The 16,375-nt window shown below is 56.8% G+C and overlaps 1 protein-coding gene across 4 annotated transcripts in view; it reads left to right on the top strand.

Moving 5' to 3' along the window:
* Positions 1-2,274: 2,274 nt before the first annotated feature.
* The window catches only part of LOC103614953 (electroneutral sodium bicarbonate exchanger 1), a 19,397-nt gene continuing 5,296 nt past the window's right edge, over positions 2,275-16,375 (top strand). Inside the window, exons 1-19 of one of the 4 annotated variants that reach the window (XM_017733370.1) lie at positions 2,276-3,631; positions 4,371-4,505; positions 4,880-5,015; positions 5,707-5,867; positions 6,330-6,432; positions 6,611-6,693; positions 7,208-7,296; positions 7,387-7,544; positions 7,880-7,967; positions 9,790-9,936; positions 10,081-10,172; positions 10,563-10,737; positions 11,001-11,134; positions 11,969-12,214; positions 12,305-12,410; positions 13,388-13,549; positions 14,159-14,272; positions 14,809-14,970; positions 15,446-15,697. In XM_017733370.1, the coding sequence (XP_017588859.1) occupies positions 4,400-4,505; positions 4,880-5,015; positions 5,707-5,867; positions 6,330-6,432; positions 6,611-6,693; positions 7,208-7,296; positions 7,387-7,544; positions 7,880-7,967; positions 9,790-9,936; positions 10,081-10,172; positions 10,563-10,737; positions 11,001-11,134; positions 11,969-12,214; positions 12,305-12,410; positions 13,388-13,549; positions 14,159-14,272; positions 14,809-14,970; positions 15,446-15,697 (2,514 nt within the window). In that variant the 5' untranslated portion in view covers positions 2,276-3,631; positions 4,371-4,399. Of the gene's footprint in view, positions 3,632-4,370; positions 4,506-4,879; positions 5,016-5,706; positions 5,868-6,329; positions 6,516-6,610; positions 6,694-7,207; positions 7,297-7,386; positions 7,545-7,879; positions 7,968-9,789; positions 9,937-10,080; positions 10,173-10,562; positions 10,738-11,000; positions 11,135-11,968; positions 12,215-12,304; positions 12,411-13,387; positions 13,550-14,158; positions 14,273-14,808; positions 14,971-15,445; positions 15,698-16,375 lie in introns of all 4 variants that reach the window. The other 3 variants (XM_017733372.1, XM_017733371.1, XM_017733373.1) reach the window with 3 other exon arrangements.

Genomic DNA, 16,375 nt, shown 5'->3' with positions numbered 1-16,375 from the left:
CGAGGGACGCCAGGGATGGGGATGGAGGGGGTGGGGGGGGGAGTCCCTGCTCTGCCACCTCAGCAGCCCCCAGGTACCCCCTGTTGCCCTCATCCCGTAAGAACGGTGGGTCAGTTATTAATTAATTATTAATTACACCTCGGGTGAGAAGAGTGACATCAATCCTCCCCACGCTGCTGGTGGCCGCTCCTGGTGTGTCCTGGGCTGGGGACCAAGAGGGCTCAAAGCTGGTCCTGAGCCTCTGCTTGGAGCTTTTCTTCATCCTCAATTACCCCAAATCTCCTCAGAGCAGGAGTTTTTCTTTCCTAACCTGAGGAGTTGCAGGGAGTCAGGGAAACTGAGGCAGAACCCCCAAAAATCCCTCTGGGGGACACAGAATCCCAACAAAATATGGATTTGGAGAGGGGAACGGGATGCACTGAGCTCGTTACGTGGAGGGGGATTGAAATGGGCTTTCCTGCTTTGCTCCAGCCACTCCTGATTTCACTCCTAGTAGCAACAATTCCTTTCTGTCTCCCCAAAAAACAACTTCCAGGCGGCCAAATTGAAACAACTCTGGCTGCTCTGAAACTCCAGAGTGAGCGATGCCAAGCTCGGCATCCCCTTTCCAGCCCAGTTTGGCTGGTCTGGTGGTTCCCAGGCGGTTGGCAGTGAGGAGGATGGAGAGGGAAGGCTGGTACCCATCCAGGTATCCTGGGATAACTCGTGGTTTGGAGCCATTCCTCCTTCCCGCTCCATCCCATCCCCAACCCACGGGCCCACGGCCATAAAGTCCTGAAGTCCTCCCGAATTTCCTCTGGGGAACAACCCCTCCTGGGCCATCAGAGTGGCCTGACTGAGGCTCGGGGGCTTTGGAGTTTCTTTGGTGGCACCTCTGTGTGGTTTTGGGGACGCTGCTGCATCCAGGGAAGGGTGATGGGATGTCGGAGCACCCATGGACCCACAGGTGCCCACCTGCCCGTCCTAAAGCTCCTGGAGCTCCAATCCTGATTAATAACCCAGCAGTGGGGCTCTGAGCTTGGATCCCGGCGGGATTTTCCCTGCTCAGCCCTCGGTGTCGCCTTCCCCGGCCGGGTCGTTTTACACCCGGGTCACCTTTCCGGGCAGGTGACCTTTGAGTCCGGCGGCGCCGGGGAGGAAGCTCATTAAAGCAAACGAGTCTGGAGGATGGAGATGCCGGATTAGCTCAGCTCAGGAAGCCAGGCAGAGCTGGAGAGCGAGGAGAGGAAAAATGGGGCTTGTCCGGACTCTCCGTCCTGTGGCAGGACTGGCTCCGGCTGACGAGGATCCCCCAGGGGATGGGGCTTGTGGCAAAGAGAGACCTTCCTGGAATTCCCTGACTTTCTGCAGGAAGTTTGGATGGAAATCAGCCCTGCCCATGATGTCTCTTTTCCTGACAATTTGAACCTCACTTGTTCTTCGGGAAATTGGGTTTAAAATTCACCCAGAGGCTGATTGTCCTTCCCCTGGCAGGATGTGGCGTTTACACCCCATTCCGCAGAGTTTTCCATAAATCAGAGCTGGGTTCTTCCCGTCTGCTGTGTTCTCCAAGTGGGCAGAGTTTTGGGGAGCGTGGCTGTAAATAATCCCCGGCTTGGCACCACGGATTACGATTCCATCCCTTTTTATCTCTGGAGCTGAGGGGCACCAGGTGCCACCTTCTCCTGGGGGAATCCAACCCCCTGATCCATCTGGAGGCTCACCCAAAACCTGGGACTGACGTGAGGATGGACGGGAATGGAATGCCATGAGCGGGAAGGGACCCACGAGGTCACGGCAGTGACAAAGTGACCCTTTCTGGGAGAATCCCAGCGAGCACGGCCGGGGCTCTGCCAGGGGCTGCACATCCCCCCGACAGAGGGAAAACTCCCCCAAAACCTGCTGGAGTTTCCCTGGAGTGCGGGAGGGGAGGGTTGGCAAAATGTTTTTCGGGAGAGAAGGAGACTGCCTGTGTCAGCCACGGGAGGTTTGAATGTGCCACTCCCAAATCCCTCCCTTTATTCCCACTGCCGTGGGTGTGGCTCAAATTCACCATTTTACCTAAATTCCCCTTTTTCATTGCGATTCATTGAGCCCTTTCACCCCGTGCCTTTTCCAAGGTTGGAGTTTAGTCCCTTCTGGCAGCTCCGGAGGGAGCAGGGTGCCAGGAAGGGCAGGAGGGTGGTGATGGATGTCACCGGAGCGAGGACGGAAAAGCCACTGGGGCAGGAAAATCTGGCTCCTGGGCAACGCGGGCAAGTCTGGGAGCGGGCGGGGAGGGAGCAACAGTCAACTCTGGAATCGGTCATTCCCGACGGGAATGTTTGTTCCTCTTCCTCATCAAACTCCCCCGTGACTGGGACCTGAAGGTTTTCCACCCGTTGCTTAAAGCAGGAATTTGGGGGATTAAGAGCAGACTCCCTGTTAGTTTTCCCAGTGGAAATCATAATCCATTCTTTATTCTCCATTTTCCAATAACCTCGCGTTGGGGCATCGTGATCAATACAAGGGCAGTGTTGGAAAGTTTCCTTACAAATCCCAGCTGTGGTTGCTCTGAACTGGCTCCCGGGGCACAGGGGAGCTCCTGCTCCTGGAATTCCATCCAGCGGCCCCACCAGCTCCCCCAGTTCCCTCAGGATTTTGCTCCTTTCCCACCTTCGGTTTCAGGAATCGAAATCTGGGTGTGATTTTTGTTGTTCGAATCATTTTCGGTCGCCGCGACGGCATCGACGCGAGGATGAACCTCATCCACTCAATCATCCCAAACCTTCCCTCTGAGCCTTCAGATGAGGAATGGTTGGGAAGCTGGTAGAAAACAGGGGTGGCTGGGTGTTGCAGGAGTTTTTCTTTGCACGGATGATGGGATTTTGGTTTTCTTGGATTGTCCAGGGGCACAAGGAAGGGCAAGGTGAGCAGTGGTGGCATCTTTCCTTTAGTATTTGAGGCATAAAAGAATCATGGGATGGTTTGGGTTGGGAAACCATCGGAGCTTCCTGCTCCAGCCCTCTGCCATGGACAGGGATACTTCCCACGAGCCCAGGTGGCTCAGAAATCTCAATTAAAAGATGGAAAATGCTGTTTTCCATGGAAAACTCACACTGAGGGGAGCCCGAGCCTTGCTGGGCTGAAGAGTCACCTCTGCAGGACCTTGAGGGCTTCTGGAGGTCATTGGTGGCCACGTCCTGTGGCCAAGAGCCACCCAGGGAGTCCTGCAGGAACCACCCTGAGACCAAAAGTGGCTCTTTTCCCCCAGCTTGGAAATCCTGGTGTAGCTTTTCTTTTTCAAGAAAGGAGCCACAAAACCAAAGCAGGCGGTTGGGTATTTTTAGGTCTGAAATGCCCGAATTTGGGTCTGAAATCCCTCTCCCCCTGTAGTAACCCTTCCGGACTCCCAGCGCGTAAACATGGATGGGTTTATTTGGGAATGGGAAAAGAACCTCCCACAAGTGCTCGTTTTTTGGGCGGTGCCTGGAGGAGAAGCCGCGTTCCTCAGGGAATGGTGGATGGACAGGGAGGGTGGAGGGAGCTCTGCACGCCCATGGCCAAAGTTTCCCTTCTTCTCCTCGTTAGAGACACGACGAGGAGGCCGTGATTGACCAGGGCAGGACGAGCAATGTGGTCAACATCCACTATGAGAAGGAGGAGCTGGAAGGTGAGATCCTGCTGGGATCCTGCTGGAGGGGCCACCAGACCCTGGCAAAAAGTCCCTGCAATGTCCCTTGCTCGGTGTCACATCAGGAGCAGCCAAACCTGTCGTGGTTCTTGATTAAACAACAAATTATTGATCTATGTTTTTAATGTGGTGGCTTTTAAAGCCCTCGTGGAGGCCCCGGTGTGAGTCGTGGCCATGGGGTTGGGTAATTCCCATCTGCTTTTCCCACAGCAGCTGCTCCTGGCTTGGGCAGGGCAGGAGAATCGTTTGGTGTGGTGCAGATTCCCTGTTTTCCTCCTGGAGTTCATCATCACGGGACTCCTTTGATCTTTCCTTGTCACCTTGTGCCATAAAAAGATTTCAAAACTATAATTATTGCATTATCTCCCCCTTAATGAGCAAATCCAAGGGGTGGTGGTGGTGTTGTCCAGCCCAAGCTGGAATTTGAGAAGGGTTTTGGTGCTTTCAGGGCACATTTAGGTGACCCCAAACTGTCCCTTGGTGTGAAGCTTGAGTAAAACAGGCTTGGAAAAAAAAGGACAAGTGTGGGAAAGTCAGGGATCCACTGGAGTTGACATTAAAGGAAGGTGGTGTGGGATTTTTGGGGTGTCCTGTGCAGGGCCTCGATGACCCTTGTGGGTCCCTTCCCACTGAGGAGCTTCCACGATTCCATGGTTACCTCCTGGGACGGCTGCAGCGACTGAGCCACCGCTCATTCCCGACCTCCCTGTTTTCCCAGGCCACCGGACCCTGTACGTGGGCGTGCGGATGCCGCTGGTGCGCCAGAGCCACCGGCACCACCGCGCCCACAGCCAGAAACACCGGAAACGGGAGCGGGAGAAGGACGCGGTCCCCACGGAGCAGGGATACCACTGTGAGTCCTGCCGGGGTGGCCACCACTGGCCTTCCCAGCCCGGTCCCTGTGGATGCTTGGCGTGGCTGTTTTACCAAAGAAAACTGTTTTTTTTAGCAAGACTCCCCTTTTCCCAAAGTTTTCTCCAGTTTTGGAGTTAAATCCATACTGGATTTAGGGATCGTGGTTTGAAACCGGAGGTGTGGGGAAGGAAAGCAGCTCATCCTCATGGAGGGGGGGCCGGAGGCTCTGTGAGAGCCCACAGAGAGCTGTGGGACAGGGGCCAGCCCTGCATTTATGGCTGCACTGGTCCCAGTGTGATGCCACCGGAATGTGGCTGTGGCAGGATGGATCCAGGCTCAGTAATGGGATGGGGAATCTCCTCCTGTCCCCAGACACCCCATCCCAGCGGGTCCAGTTCATCCTGGGCACGGAGGAGGACGAGCAGCACGTCCCCCATGACTTGTTCACGGAGCTGGATGAGATCTGCGTGAAGGAGGGAGAAGATGCCGAGTGGAAGGAGACGGCCAGGTAAATCCCTGGGATCTGGGAAGGGCAGGAAGCGGTGTCAGGAGTGGGGTAGGTTGGATACTGGGAAAAGGTTCTTCCCCCACTGGAACAGCTCCCCAGGGAATGGTCACAGCCCCAAGGCTGCCGGAGCTCCAGGGGCGTTTGGACAAAGCTCTCTGGAGCAGGGTGGGATTTTGGGGTGTCTGGGCAGGGCCAGGGATTGGACTCGATGATCCTTGTGGGTCCCTTCCGACTCAGGAGGTTCCATGGTTCTAGAGGTCAGGGAATGCTTGGACATTGGGATCTGGGGATTAGTTGGGATTTTGGGGGTTATCCTGGGCCAGAAGTTGGACTTGATGGTCCTTGTGTGTCCCTTCCAATTCCAGAGTTTCCATGATTCCGTGATCCTCGTAGGTCCCTTTCATCTCTGGATATTCCATGATTCCAGAGGTCAGGGACAACGCCCTCAGTGGGATTGTTGGGGTGTCCTGCACAGGGCCAGGAGTTGCACTCTGTGATCCTTGTGGGTCCCTTCCAGCTGAGGCTGTTCCATGATTGCATGACCCCTGCTGCCGGCTGTGGTGCCAGAGGAGTCCCTGTTCTCTGGGATGTGGAACCTTCCCAGCTGCAGGAACTTCCTCCTGCCGCCCCTTGGTTTTATCCGAGGGGCTGGGGCCATTTTTCTCCGGCTGATCCCACCCCAAATCCACAGGTGGCTGAAGTTCGAGGAGGACGTGGAGGATGGGGGCGAGCGCTGGAGCAAACCCTACGTGGCCACGCTGTCCCTGCACAGCCTCTTCGAGCTGCGCAGCTGCATCATCAACGGGACGGTGCTGCTGGACGTGCGCGCCACCAGCATCGAGGACATCGCGGGTACGGGGGAAATCCTGCCCAGGGATGGGCGTTTCCAGCTGTTCCCATGGGGTTTCTGGGATTCGAGTGGGGTTTGGGTGTGCAGCTCTTGCTGGCAGCGTGGGGTCCATTGGAAAGCGATTTTTGGGGTTAGAGAGTGACTGGAGAAAGTTCTGCAGCAGAAAGAGAACATTCTGCAGTAAAAAGGGAATGTTCTGCAGTAAAAGGGGAATGTTCTGAGGTAAAAGGGGAATGTTCTGAGGTACAAGGGGAATGTTCTGCACATTTTTGAGTGTTTCCGGGCCTGGCTCTTCGGCTCTCCCTGAGAGCTGACCTTCGTTCAATAATGATTCATTCCAAGCCATTTCCCCCCATTACACTGATTTCATTTGCCCTCCACACCCTGGAGTTCAGGGCTTTAAAGGCAGAGTGGCTCTGGCAGGGCCCGTTCGTGCTCTGACCTCGTGTCCCTGTCCCACCCAGACCTGATCCTGGCCCAGCAGGAGCCGTCCCCGGAGTTCGACGAGCGCACGCGGGCCAAGGTTCGGGAGGTGCTGCTGAAGAAGCACCACCACCAGAACGAGAGGAAAAGGAACAACCTCCTGCCCATCGTGCGCTCCTTCGCCGACGTCAGCAAGAAACAGGACCTGCACCTGCTCGAGAAGCCAGGTGAGGTCCTGCAGGTTTTGGGGCCAGGTGAGGTCCTGCAGGGTTTGGAGCCAGGTGAGGTCCTGCAGGGTTTGGGGCCAGGGGATGTGCTAGAGGAAAAGGAACAACCTCCTGCCCATCGTGCGCTCCTTCGCCGACGTCAGCAAGAAACAGGACCTGCACCTGCTCGAGAAGCCAGGTGAGGTCCTGCAGGTTTTGGGGCCAGGTGAGGTCCTGCCAGGTTTTGGGACCAGGTGAGGTCCTGCGGGGTTGGGGGCCAGGTGAGGTCCTGCAGGGTTTGGGACCAGGTGATGTTTCTGCCATGTTTTACCACGAGGTGAAGGTTTCTCCTGGGATTTGGCACCAGGTGAGGGTTCCTGACAGATTTTAGCACCAGGTGAGGGTTTCTGGAGGCGATTGTCACCAGGTGAAGGTTTCTGTCAGATTTGGCGCCAGGTAAAGTTTTCTCCGGGAATTTGCATCGGGTGAAGTTTTCTCCCAGGGCTTTAGCACCAGGTGAGGTCTTCTGCCTGTCTTTAGCATGAGGTGAAGGTTTCTCCCAGGATCTGACACCAGCTGAGGGTTTCTCCAGGCTTTGGCACCAGGCAGGGGTTTCTGGGTGACTTCGTCCCCGTTAGACTTGTTCTGGCAAAAGAGAAACACCCCAGCTCCTCCTTTCCTCCCTTTCTCAGTGTCTTTCTCTTCCCTCCCAGCCCAAACCCTCACCCCTCACCCTTCTCCCACCACCGCAGAAGCTAAGAACGGGGTGACCCCTGAGACCAGTGCCATGGACCTGAGCAAGGTGAGACCCGTGCCCCTCTCCCACACCTCCAGGGGGGCCCTGAGGGCTTCGTTTTTGGGGAATTCCCTGAGAATCGCTGGTCCTGCCCAGGCGGAGCTGCACTTCATGAAGAAAATTCCCAGCGGAGCTGAAGCGTCCAACGTGCTGGTGGGAGAGCTGGATTTCCTCCAGCAGCCCCTCGTGGCCTTTGTCCGCCTGACCCCCGCTGTGCTCCTGTCGGGAATGACGGAAGTTCCCATCCCAACAAGGTCTGAAGGACAAGCACAAAGTTTTTATTTGAAAAACCCCCAAACCCGCCTCAAATTGCCCCACGATTCAGGGCCCAAGGGAACAAGCGGGAGCTGCATGTTTCTCCCATGCCGCTCCTCACCTTCCTCCCTTCCCTGCTGGATCTTTGAAACGTACAGACCAATTTTAGTGAAACTGGCCCCAAAATGAGATTTGTGATTGGTTTTGGTGAACAATTCAGCCCACAGAGGAGGCGGGGAACCAACATGTTCACCCTTGTGGTCCCAGGGATTTCCCTGGGTGCTCTTGGAGTGAAGCCGCGTTTCCCTCTCTCAGTTTGGTTTTCCTTGCCCAGGTTCCTGTTTGTTCTGCTGGGGCCAGGAGGAAAAGCCCATCAGTACCACGAGATCGGCAGGTCCATGGCCACCACCATGACAGACGAGGTGTGACGAGATAAGAGGGATCTCGGGGTCACTTTTGGGGTTCTTCACCATTCCCTGTCCCTGGAGCAGTGAGGAAGGGGATTTGGTGTCCCAGCCCTTCATTTGCACCCCAAACCAGGCAGATTTACATCAACCCAAATCCTGGGGACTGAAACCCCCTCTGGATGCATCCTACACCCCACCCTTCCCTATGGGGTACCCAGGATATTGTCCCCAGTGGTGGCATTGCCCGGGCCAGAAGAACTCCTCCCCTCTAAGCCAAAGCCTCCAGTGTGGCCACGAGGGGCAGGGCTGAAATCCCACCCGGGGTTCATCCTGCACCTCATCCTTCCCACGTCCAGGGCTGGCACCATCCCAGTGGTGGCACTGCCAGGGTGGTAGAACTTCTCCTCAAGGCCATGAGAGATGGTGGCCTCATGGAGGAGATGACTACAAGCACCACAAAGCCCAGATTTTTCCTGTTGGGGGAATATTTCCGGCTGCCAGGAGATTTGGGGAAGACGATCCTGCTGTAGCCAGAGGGGAGCTGCCCTGGTGAGGGCACCCAGGGTGGGCTCTGCTCTCGCCTGGGCTGGGCTGTGCCCTCACCCACTCTGGGCTGTGCTCTCACCCGCGCTGGGCTGTGCTCTCACCCAGGCTGGGCTCTGCTCTCACCCGGGCTGGGCTGTGCTCTCCCCCAGGCTGGGCTGTGCTCTCAGCCGGGCTGGGCTGTGCTCTCACCCGCGCTGGGCTGTGCTCTCACCCACTCTGGGCCCTGCTCTCACCCAGGCTGGGCTCTGCTCTCACCCGGGCTGGGCTGTGCTCTCCCCCAGGCTGGGCTGTGCTCTCAGCCGGGCTGGGCTGTGCTCTCACCCGCGCTGGGCTGTGCTCTCACCCACTCTGGGCCCTGCTCTCACCCAGGCTGGGCTCTGCTCTCACCCGGGCTGGGCTGTGCTCTCCCCCAGGCTGGGCTGTGCTCTCAGCCGGGCTGGGCTGTGCTCTCACCCGCGCTGGGCTGTGCTCTCACCCACTCTGGGCCCTGCTCTCACCCAGGCTGGGCTCTGCTCTCACCCGGGCTGGGCTGTGCTCTCCCCCAGGCTGGGCTGTGCTCTCAGCCGGGCTGGGCTGTGCTCTCACCCGCGCTGGGCTGTGCTCTCACCCACTCTGGGCCCTGCTCTCACCCAGGCTGGGCTCTGCTCTCACCCGGGCTGGGCTGTGCTCTCCCCCAGGCTGGGCTGTGCTCTCAGCCGGGCTGGGCTGTGCTCTCACCCGCGCTGGGCTGTGCTCTCACCCACTCTGGGCCCTGCTCTCACCCAGGCTGGGCTCTGCTCTCACCCGGGCTGGGCTGTGCTCTCCCCCAGGCTGGGCTGTGCTCTCAGCCGGGCTGGGCTGTGCTCTCACCCGCGCTGGGCTGTGCTCTCACCCACTCTGGGCCCTGCTCTCACCCAGGCTGGGCTCTGCTCTCACCCGGGCTGGGCTGTGCTCTCCCCCAGGCTGGGCTGTGCTCTCAGCCGGGCTGGGCTGTGCTCTCACCCGCGCTGGGCTGTGCTCTCACCCACTCTGGGCCCTGCTCTCACCCAGGCTGGGCTCTGCTCTCACCCGGGCTGGGCTGTGCTCTCCCCCAGGCTGGGCTGTGCTCTCAGCCGGGCTGGGCTGTGCTCTCACCCGCGCTGGGCTGTGCTCTCACCCACTCTGGGCCCTGCTCTCACCCAGGCTGGGCTCTGCTCTCACCCGGGCTGGGCTGTGCTCTCCCCCAGGCTGGGCTGTGCTCTCAGCCGGGCTGGGCTGTGCTCTCGCCCGGGCTGGGCCCTGCTCTCACCACCTGGAGGTCTCCTCTGGGCAGGTTTTCCACGATGTTGCCTACAAAGCCAAGGACCGGGCTGACCTCGTGGCTGGCATCGATGAGTTCCTGGATCAGGTCACGGTGTTGCCACCGGGAGAGTGGGACCCATCCATCCGAATCGAGCCCCCCAAAAACGTCCCCTCCCAGGTGAGTGCTGCAAGGGGGACGGGCAGCACAACAACCCAAATTCTGCTAAACTTGGAATTCCACACCCAGGCCAGGAGCAAAACAAGCCGGTGGTTGATAATACACCAGAAAAGACCTGTTTTGAGCTGAATTCCGTGTTCACAGGAAAAGAGGAAGATGCCGGGAGCTCTGGATGAGAGTTCTTCCCACAGCAAGCCGGAGAAACACAGCGGTCCTGAACTGGAGCGGACTGGGAGGTGGGAGCTCTCCTGGTTTGGGGCCGCCTTCTGTTTTGCCTCCAAAATCTGAGCAGGCACCTCCCCTTCCAGCAGCTTTTGGCGTCACCTGGTTCAGTGAAGCGGCTCCACGTTGCCACCTTGGTCCCCTGGGCTGGGCAGGGGGACACCTGGGCAGGAGGGAGATTCGGGAAGTGAGGAGGTCTGGGAAGGTGGGGATCAGGGCAGGGGGGACACCTGGGCAGGTGGCAGATTTGGGCAGGGGGGACACCTGGGCAGGGGGGCCCAGCCCCAGCATCGGCACCCTCAGGTTTTCTGGCTTTGGGGCGGCGGCAGGTCTGGAAACCCCTGCAGGTTTCTGCACAAAGGACACCAAACGTGCTCTCCCAGCCCGGTTTTTCCTCCCTCCAGGCTCTTTGGAGGGCTGGTCCTGGATGTGAAGCGCAAGGCCCCGTGGTTCTGGAGTGACTTCCGGGACGGTCTGAGCCTGCAGTGCCTGGCGTCCTTCCTGTTCCTCTACTGTGCCTGCATGTCCCCCGTCATCACCTTCGGGGGACTGCTGGGGGAGGCGACCCACGGCCACATCGTGAGCTCCTCCCTCTGCCAGGAGCCCCGGGAGGGGGAAACGCCCCAAACCCACCCCCCTGGGCTGCTGGGGAGTGTCCCTGCCCATGGCGGGTGTTTGGAACCCAAACCATTCCCTGCCAGCCCAACCCGCTGGTCCCTTCCAACCCAACCCACTCCATCATCTTTGAAATCTCTTTGCTGCTGTGAATTTCCTTTGGGTTTTTTTGGGGGTTTTTATCCCTAATGATTTCTTTACTCCCTGCTCCCTCTCTTCCCTGTCAGAGTGCCATGGAGTCCCTGCTGGGAGCATCCATGACGGGCGTGGTTTATTCCCTCTTTGCTGGCCAACCCCTCACCATCCTCGGCAGCACCGGGCCCGTCCTGGTCTTTGAGAAGATTCTCTACAAATTCTGCAAGTGAGAAGTTTGTCTTCTATTTTTTTGGGGAAAAGATGTTTTTCTTTTTTGGGGTGGGGAGAAGATGTTTTTCTTCTCATTTTCTCGGTGGCAGTTGTCAGATTTAAGTTGTTTGCTGGGTCACAAAGGTCTCATGCTGCTGCTGTAGCACAGGAAGGGTGAGAGCCCTCGGGCTTGGGGGTCGTTTGGGGTTTTGGCTTGGGGTCATTTTGGGTTTTAGGGTTAAAATGAAGCAGTGGGAGGAGGAGGAACCAGAGGCTCTGGATGGATGCCCAGGGAAGGTGAGACAAATCACTCTGGTTTGGAAATGAGGGAGGGTTTGTTTTCTACTGAGTACAAAACTTTTAAACCTGATTTTTGCTGGAGGAGGAAATAGATTTCGCCCAAATATCCAAGTAGTTTTCAATTGGAATAGTTTGAGTTTTGGGGAATTTTTTGAACAAGTAGAAGCTTCTCCTGGGAAACGGCTCTTTTCCATGACTGTCCTTCCATCTTGGTGACGATGGTGTGACACCGCAATTAAACTTCTCATTAAGCCCCAAGTTGCCGGTGGGTGACTGGGGCAAACCCAGCTGGTTTTGGTGTCGGGACTCTGGGGGATGTGGGAGAACCTTCCACAACCTCAATCAGCCTTCAAGGCATTATGACAACCTTAATTAATGCTAATTAAACACTTGGCTTCTCCACCCATACCCTGCAACCTCAAGGATGTGGAAACCTCAGTTACTACCTGCAGCCACCACACGCTCCCAAATTGCTCCTGATTTTCCCTGGAGAACAGCTTGGCTCCGAGGCCTGTGCTGGCCTTTCCCCAGGAGTTTTGTGCTTTTCCAGGGAATACACGCTCTCCTATCTGTCCCTGCGGACCTGCATCGGGCTCTGGACTGCGTTCTTCTGCGTGGTGCTGGTGGCCACGGACGCCAGCTGCCTGGTGTGCTACATCACCCGCTTCACCGAGGAGGCCTTCGCCTCCCTCATCTGCATCATCTTCATCTACGAGGCCCTGGAGAAGCTGAGCCACCTGCGGGAGACCTTCCCCGTGCACATGCATAGCAAGCTCGACCTCCTCACCATCTATTAGTGGGTGTTCTCCTCCTCAGCCCTCTGCAGGTGCCTCAGGGGCTCTCCCGGCGCTGTTCCCTCAGCCCTGTCCCGCCTTCCCTCCTCCAGCTGTAAGTGTGAGCCCCCGGCTCATCCCAGCAACGAAACCCTGCGCTTCTGGCGGAGCAATGGGATCAACGTGTCAGGAATCTCCTGGGGAAACCTCACAGTAACCGTAAGTGCCCTGGGCCACCGGTTCCTCTGGGAGGCCAGGGGAGGCCAGGGCCGCTCACAGGTGCCGAAGGCACCATCTTCAGGTGGCTTTGGGCTTCAAAGTGCTCTGAGAAGTCCCTGCTGAAATCTCATGGGTACTTTTAACCTGCTTGGTCCTGCGAAGGAGAGCCCACCTTGCCCAGCCCACGTTGCCCAGCCCACGTTGCCCAGCTCACCTGGTCCAGCCCACCTGGTCCAGCCTACCTTGCCCATCTCACCTTGCCCATCTCACCTTGCCCATCTCACCTTGCCCAGCCCACCTTGCCCACCTCACTTTGTCCCCAAGCCGGGCTGTGGGACTGGGATCGAGGTTAAGGCAGTGCTTTGATTCTTGGAGCTTTGGAGGACTGCAGTTGCTGCCTGAAGGCCGTGATTGGCTCCCTTGATTGGTTCCTAAGGACTCCAGGCCCTGCTGTCTGTGGGGTCTCACATAAATTTGCATGTCTGAGCAGCTCCACAGGACTGTCCCTGGAAGCAGAGCCCAGGTGAGGGACAGGAGCTCTTTGGGAGCTCTCCAGCCCCTTTTGGCCTCATCCTGTGAGCCCCAACTGCAAAGGGAGGATTTGTCTCTTTTTTCCTCCCACGGTTGTCCCAGCCCTCCTTCCCTGCTCCATCTTTATCCACCAATTTCCAGCTTTTCCTTCCCCCTGGTGTTTTCCTCAGCCACAGTGGAGCAGAGGATGTCCCACCACATCCCACCTCTGCTCCTCTCCGTGTAATTCCAGCTCCATGTGTCACTTGTTCAGCCGCTGCTGCCCATTAAATATATTTACCTATTTATAATATACTGATATATTTACAATACATTGGTATATTGATAATATATTTACATTCATAACTTCTGTGGCAGCTGCAGGATCACAGATCTTGCACCAAGACCCTCAAACCCCCTCCTGTTATCCCGGTTTTCCTCCGTGTCCTGATGCTCTGTTTCTCCAGGAATGTCGCTCTTTGCATGGGGAGTTCCAAGGACCTGCCTGTGGACGCAACGGCCCCTACGCGCCCAACGTCCTCTTCTGGTGCTGCATCCTCTTCTTCTCCACCTTTGCCCTGTCGAGTTTGTTGAAGAAGTTTAAAACCAGCCGTTACTTCCCAACCAGAGTAGGTGGAAGGTGGTGGCCGTGACAGGCTCCACGCTCCTTTCCCAAAATGCCATCCCTGGAGCGCTGAAGGATTCGCCAGCACTCGGCCAGGCTGGGAAGTCCTGACCTTGGATGTCCCTCCCTCGTTTCCATGAGTGCAGAGAGGTTGCAGCATTCCCCGCCCGCCTCACGACCTGTTCCAGAGCGATGCTTGTTGGCTCAGGCAGTGGGAAATCAGCTCTTCCAAAGTTATTTCTTTTCTTTTCACCTTCTGAGCGTCATTTGCTGGAGTGGCATTCAAATGAGGAGTTGCCATGGAAAAACAGGAACGAGTGGTGCCTCAGTGCCTTATTCCCCTTTTACCCAGCAGTGTGGTGCCTTTCCTCATTTTTAGTATTTTTGTTACTGTTTGAATTAAAATTTGAATTTTCCCCCTAATTAAACTCCTTCTACTGTCCCCCAGCAGATCCCCAGATCTCCAACACGCAGCAATATCTGCCCAAGGGAGTTGGCTGCGTGTCCTTGGAGTGGTGGGATTTTAGGAATTAACTAGTCCAAACATTGGGGGTGTCCCCAGATTTCCCATCTTGTGTCCTGGCCCCCTCTCAGCCCCGGTTTCTCGCCCCAGGTCCGATCCACAGTGAGTGACTTTGCTGTGTTCCTCACCATCGTCATCATGGTGCTCATCGACCTCGGGATCGGGATCCCGTCCCCCAAGCTCCACGTCCCCCACATGTTCAAGGTATCGGGAGGTGTTGGTGGAGAAGGCTTTTGGCACCTCAGGTGCCACCAGGTGATGTCAGGGCAGGTCAGGGCTGGGTTGGAGGAGGTGCTGGTGGTGAAACCATCTCCTCTTAGACATCCAAGGGCATCGACCCCCCCTGGAAATCAGGAGACAGCCCCAAAACCAGACACTGACCAGAAGAACCATCTCCGGCAGGACAGGGCTGGGCTGGAGGAGGTGCTGGTGGTGTGAGCGTCTCCTCTGCCACATCCAAGTGCATTGATTCCTTCCTGTCTTTGGGAAGACAGCTCCAAAACCAGGGGAGAGAGGACACTGGGAGAGAGGACTCTGGGAGAGAGGACTCTGGGAGAGAGGACTCTGGGAGAGGGAACTCTGGGAGAGAGGACTCTGGGAGAGAGGACTCTGGCACAGTGGAGGCCCCCGGGAGAGGGTGACACGAAGCCTGGGCTAGGAAATGCCTGGACACAGGGCTGGAGGGGAATGGAGGCCAGGGAAGGGTTTGGGCTGGGGCCTGATCCCGCCGTGTGTTGCAGCCCACCAGGGATGACCGTGGGTGGCTCATCAACCCCATCGGGCCCAACCCGTGGTGGACGGTGTTGGCTGCGCTCATCCCGGCCCTGCTCTGCACCATCCTCATCTTCATGGACCAGCAGATCACGGCCGTCATCGTCAACAGGAAGGAGCACAGGCTCAAGGTGAGGGGCTGCAGGGGTTCAGCCCATCCCCACCTGCTTTGGGAAGGTTTGGGATAACACCAGGCTGTGTGGCAGGAGCTCTCCTGGACACGGGGACGGGATGACAGCTTTTGGGAGCAGCAGATGAATCTTGGAGTGATGGAGAAGGTGTTTTTGTTTTCAAAAGTCAGTGGCAGCTCCAGGGATCACTCAGAGCCACCTCCTACCTGCAAGTGCTGGGAATTTCTTTATGAATGAAAAAATAATCAGTTTTTAAATGATTTCTGAGAAGCAGAAATGGTACAAACCCTCCAGACCCATTTTGTCTGATCCCATCAGATTTTCATGCAAGACGTGAAATCCACATTTGATTTCAGTTCTTATTTCAAAACTTATTTAAGTTTTCCAGAAGTTGACTTGTGCTCGAGCAGGGTCTGAGTCCTGTGGTGTTGTCCTGCTCCCTAAGGGATGCTCCCACTCCCCTTTTGCTCCCCAGAAAGGCTGTGGGTACCACCTGGACCTGTTCATGGTGGCTGTGATGCTCGGGGTGTGCTCGGTGATGGGGCTGCCCTGGTTCGTGGCCGCCACCGTGCTGTCCATCACCCACGTGAACAGCCTCAAAGTGGAGTCCGACTGCTCCGCGCCGGGGGAGCAGCCCAAGTTCTTGGGGATCCGGGAGCAGAGAGTCACCGGCCTGATGATCTTTGTGCTCATGGGCTGCTCCGTCTTCTTCACCTCTGTGCTCAAGGTAAGCGCGGGATGGGAGGCACCTGGTGGCCGCCGGAGTTTGGGAGGGGATGCAAGATTCAGCTTCTGCCCCCAGGGAGGTGATCCCAACGCCAGGATGGGAACCAGCCACGGTGACTTCCCAGTCCTTCAGACCCAGTTTGGGCTGCTCAAGCCAAGCAAAGAAGACAAATCCTTGAATTCCCAGGTGCCCCCCAGACCCTCTGTAGTGGGGGGGATCCTGGCTGGATCCCACCAAAGCTGCTCCTTCCCTGCCCTTCCCAGCGGGATTGGAGAGAAAATAGAACAAAGGTTCATGGCTTGAGACAAAGACAGGGACAGATCCCTCACCAATCATGATCATGGGAAAACAGGCTGGAATTAGGGATATTAATTGAATTTATTACTGACAAAATCACAGCAGGAAAATGAGAAGTAAAACCAGACCTTAAAAAGTCCTTCCTTCCTTCCTTCCTTCCTTCCTTCCTTCCTTCCTTCCTTCCTTCCTTCCTTCCTTCCTTCCTTCCTTCCTTCCTTCCTTCCTTCCTTCCTTCCTTCCTTCCTTCCTTCCTTCCTTCCTTCCTTCCTTCCTTCCTTCCTTCCTTCCTTCCTTCCTTCCTTCCTTCCTTCCTTCCTTCCTTCCTTCCTTCCTTCCTTCCTTCCTTCCTTCCTTCCTTCCTTCCTTCCTTCCTTCCGAATT

The sequence above is a fragment of the Corvus brachyrhynchos genome, unplaced genomic scaffold, assembly GCF_000691975.1.
Source record: "Corvus brachyrhynchos isolate BGI_N302 unplaced genomic scaffold, ASM69197v1 scaffold875, whole genome shotgun sequence".
NCBI classification, from domain to species: domain Eukaryota; kingdom Metazoa; phylum Chordata; class Aves; order Passeriformes; family Corvidae; genus Corvus; species Corvus brachyrhynchos.
Note: the sequence above shows the minus strand (reverse complement) of the source record. Positions and strands in the feature narration are given on the sequence as shown.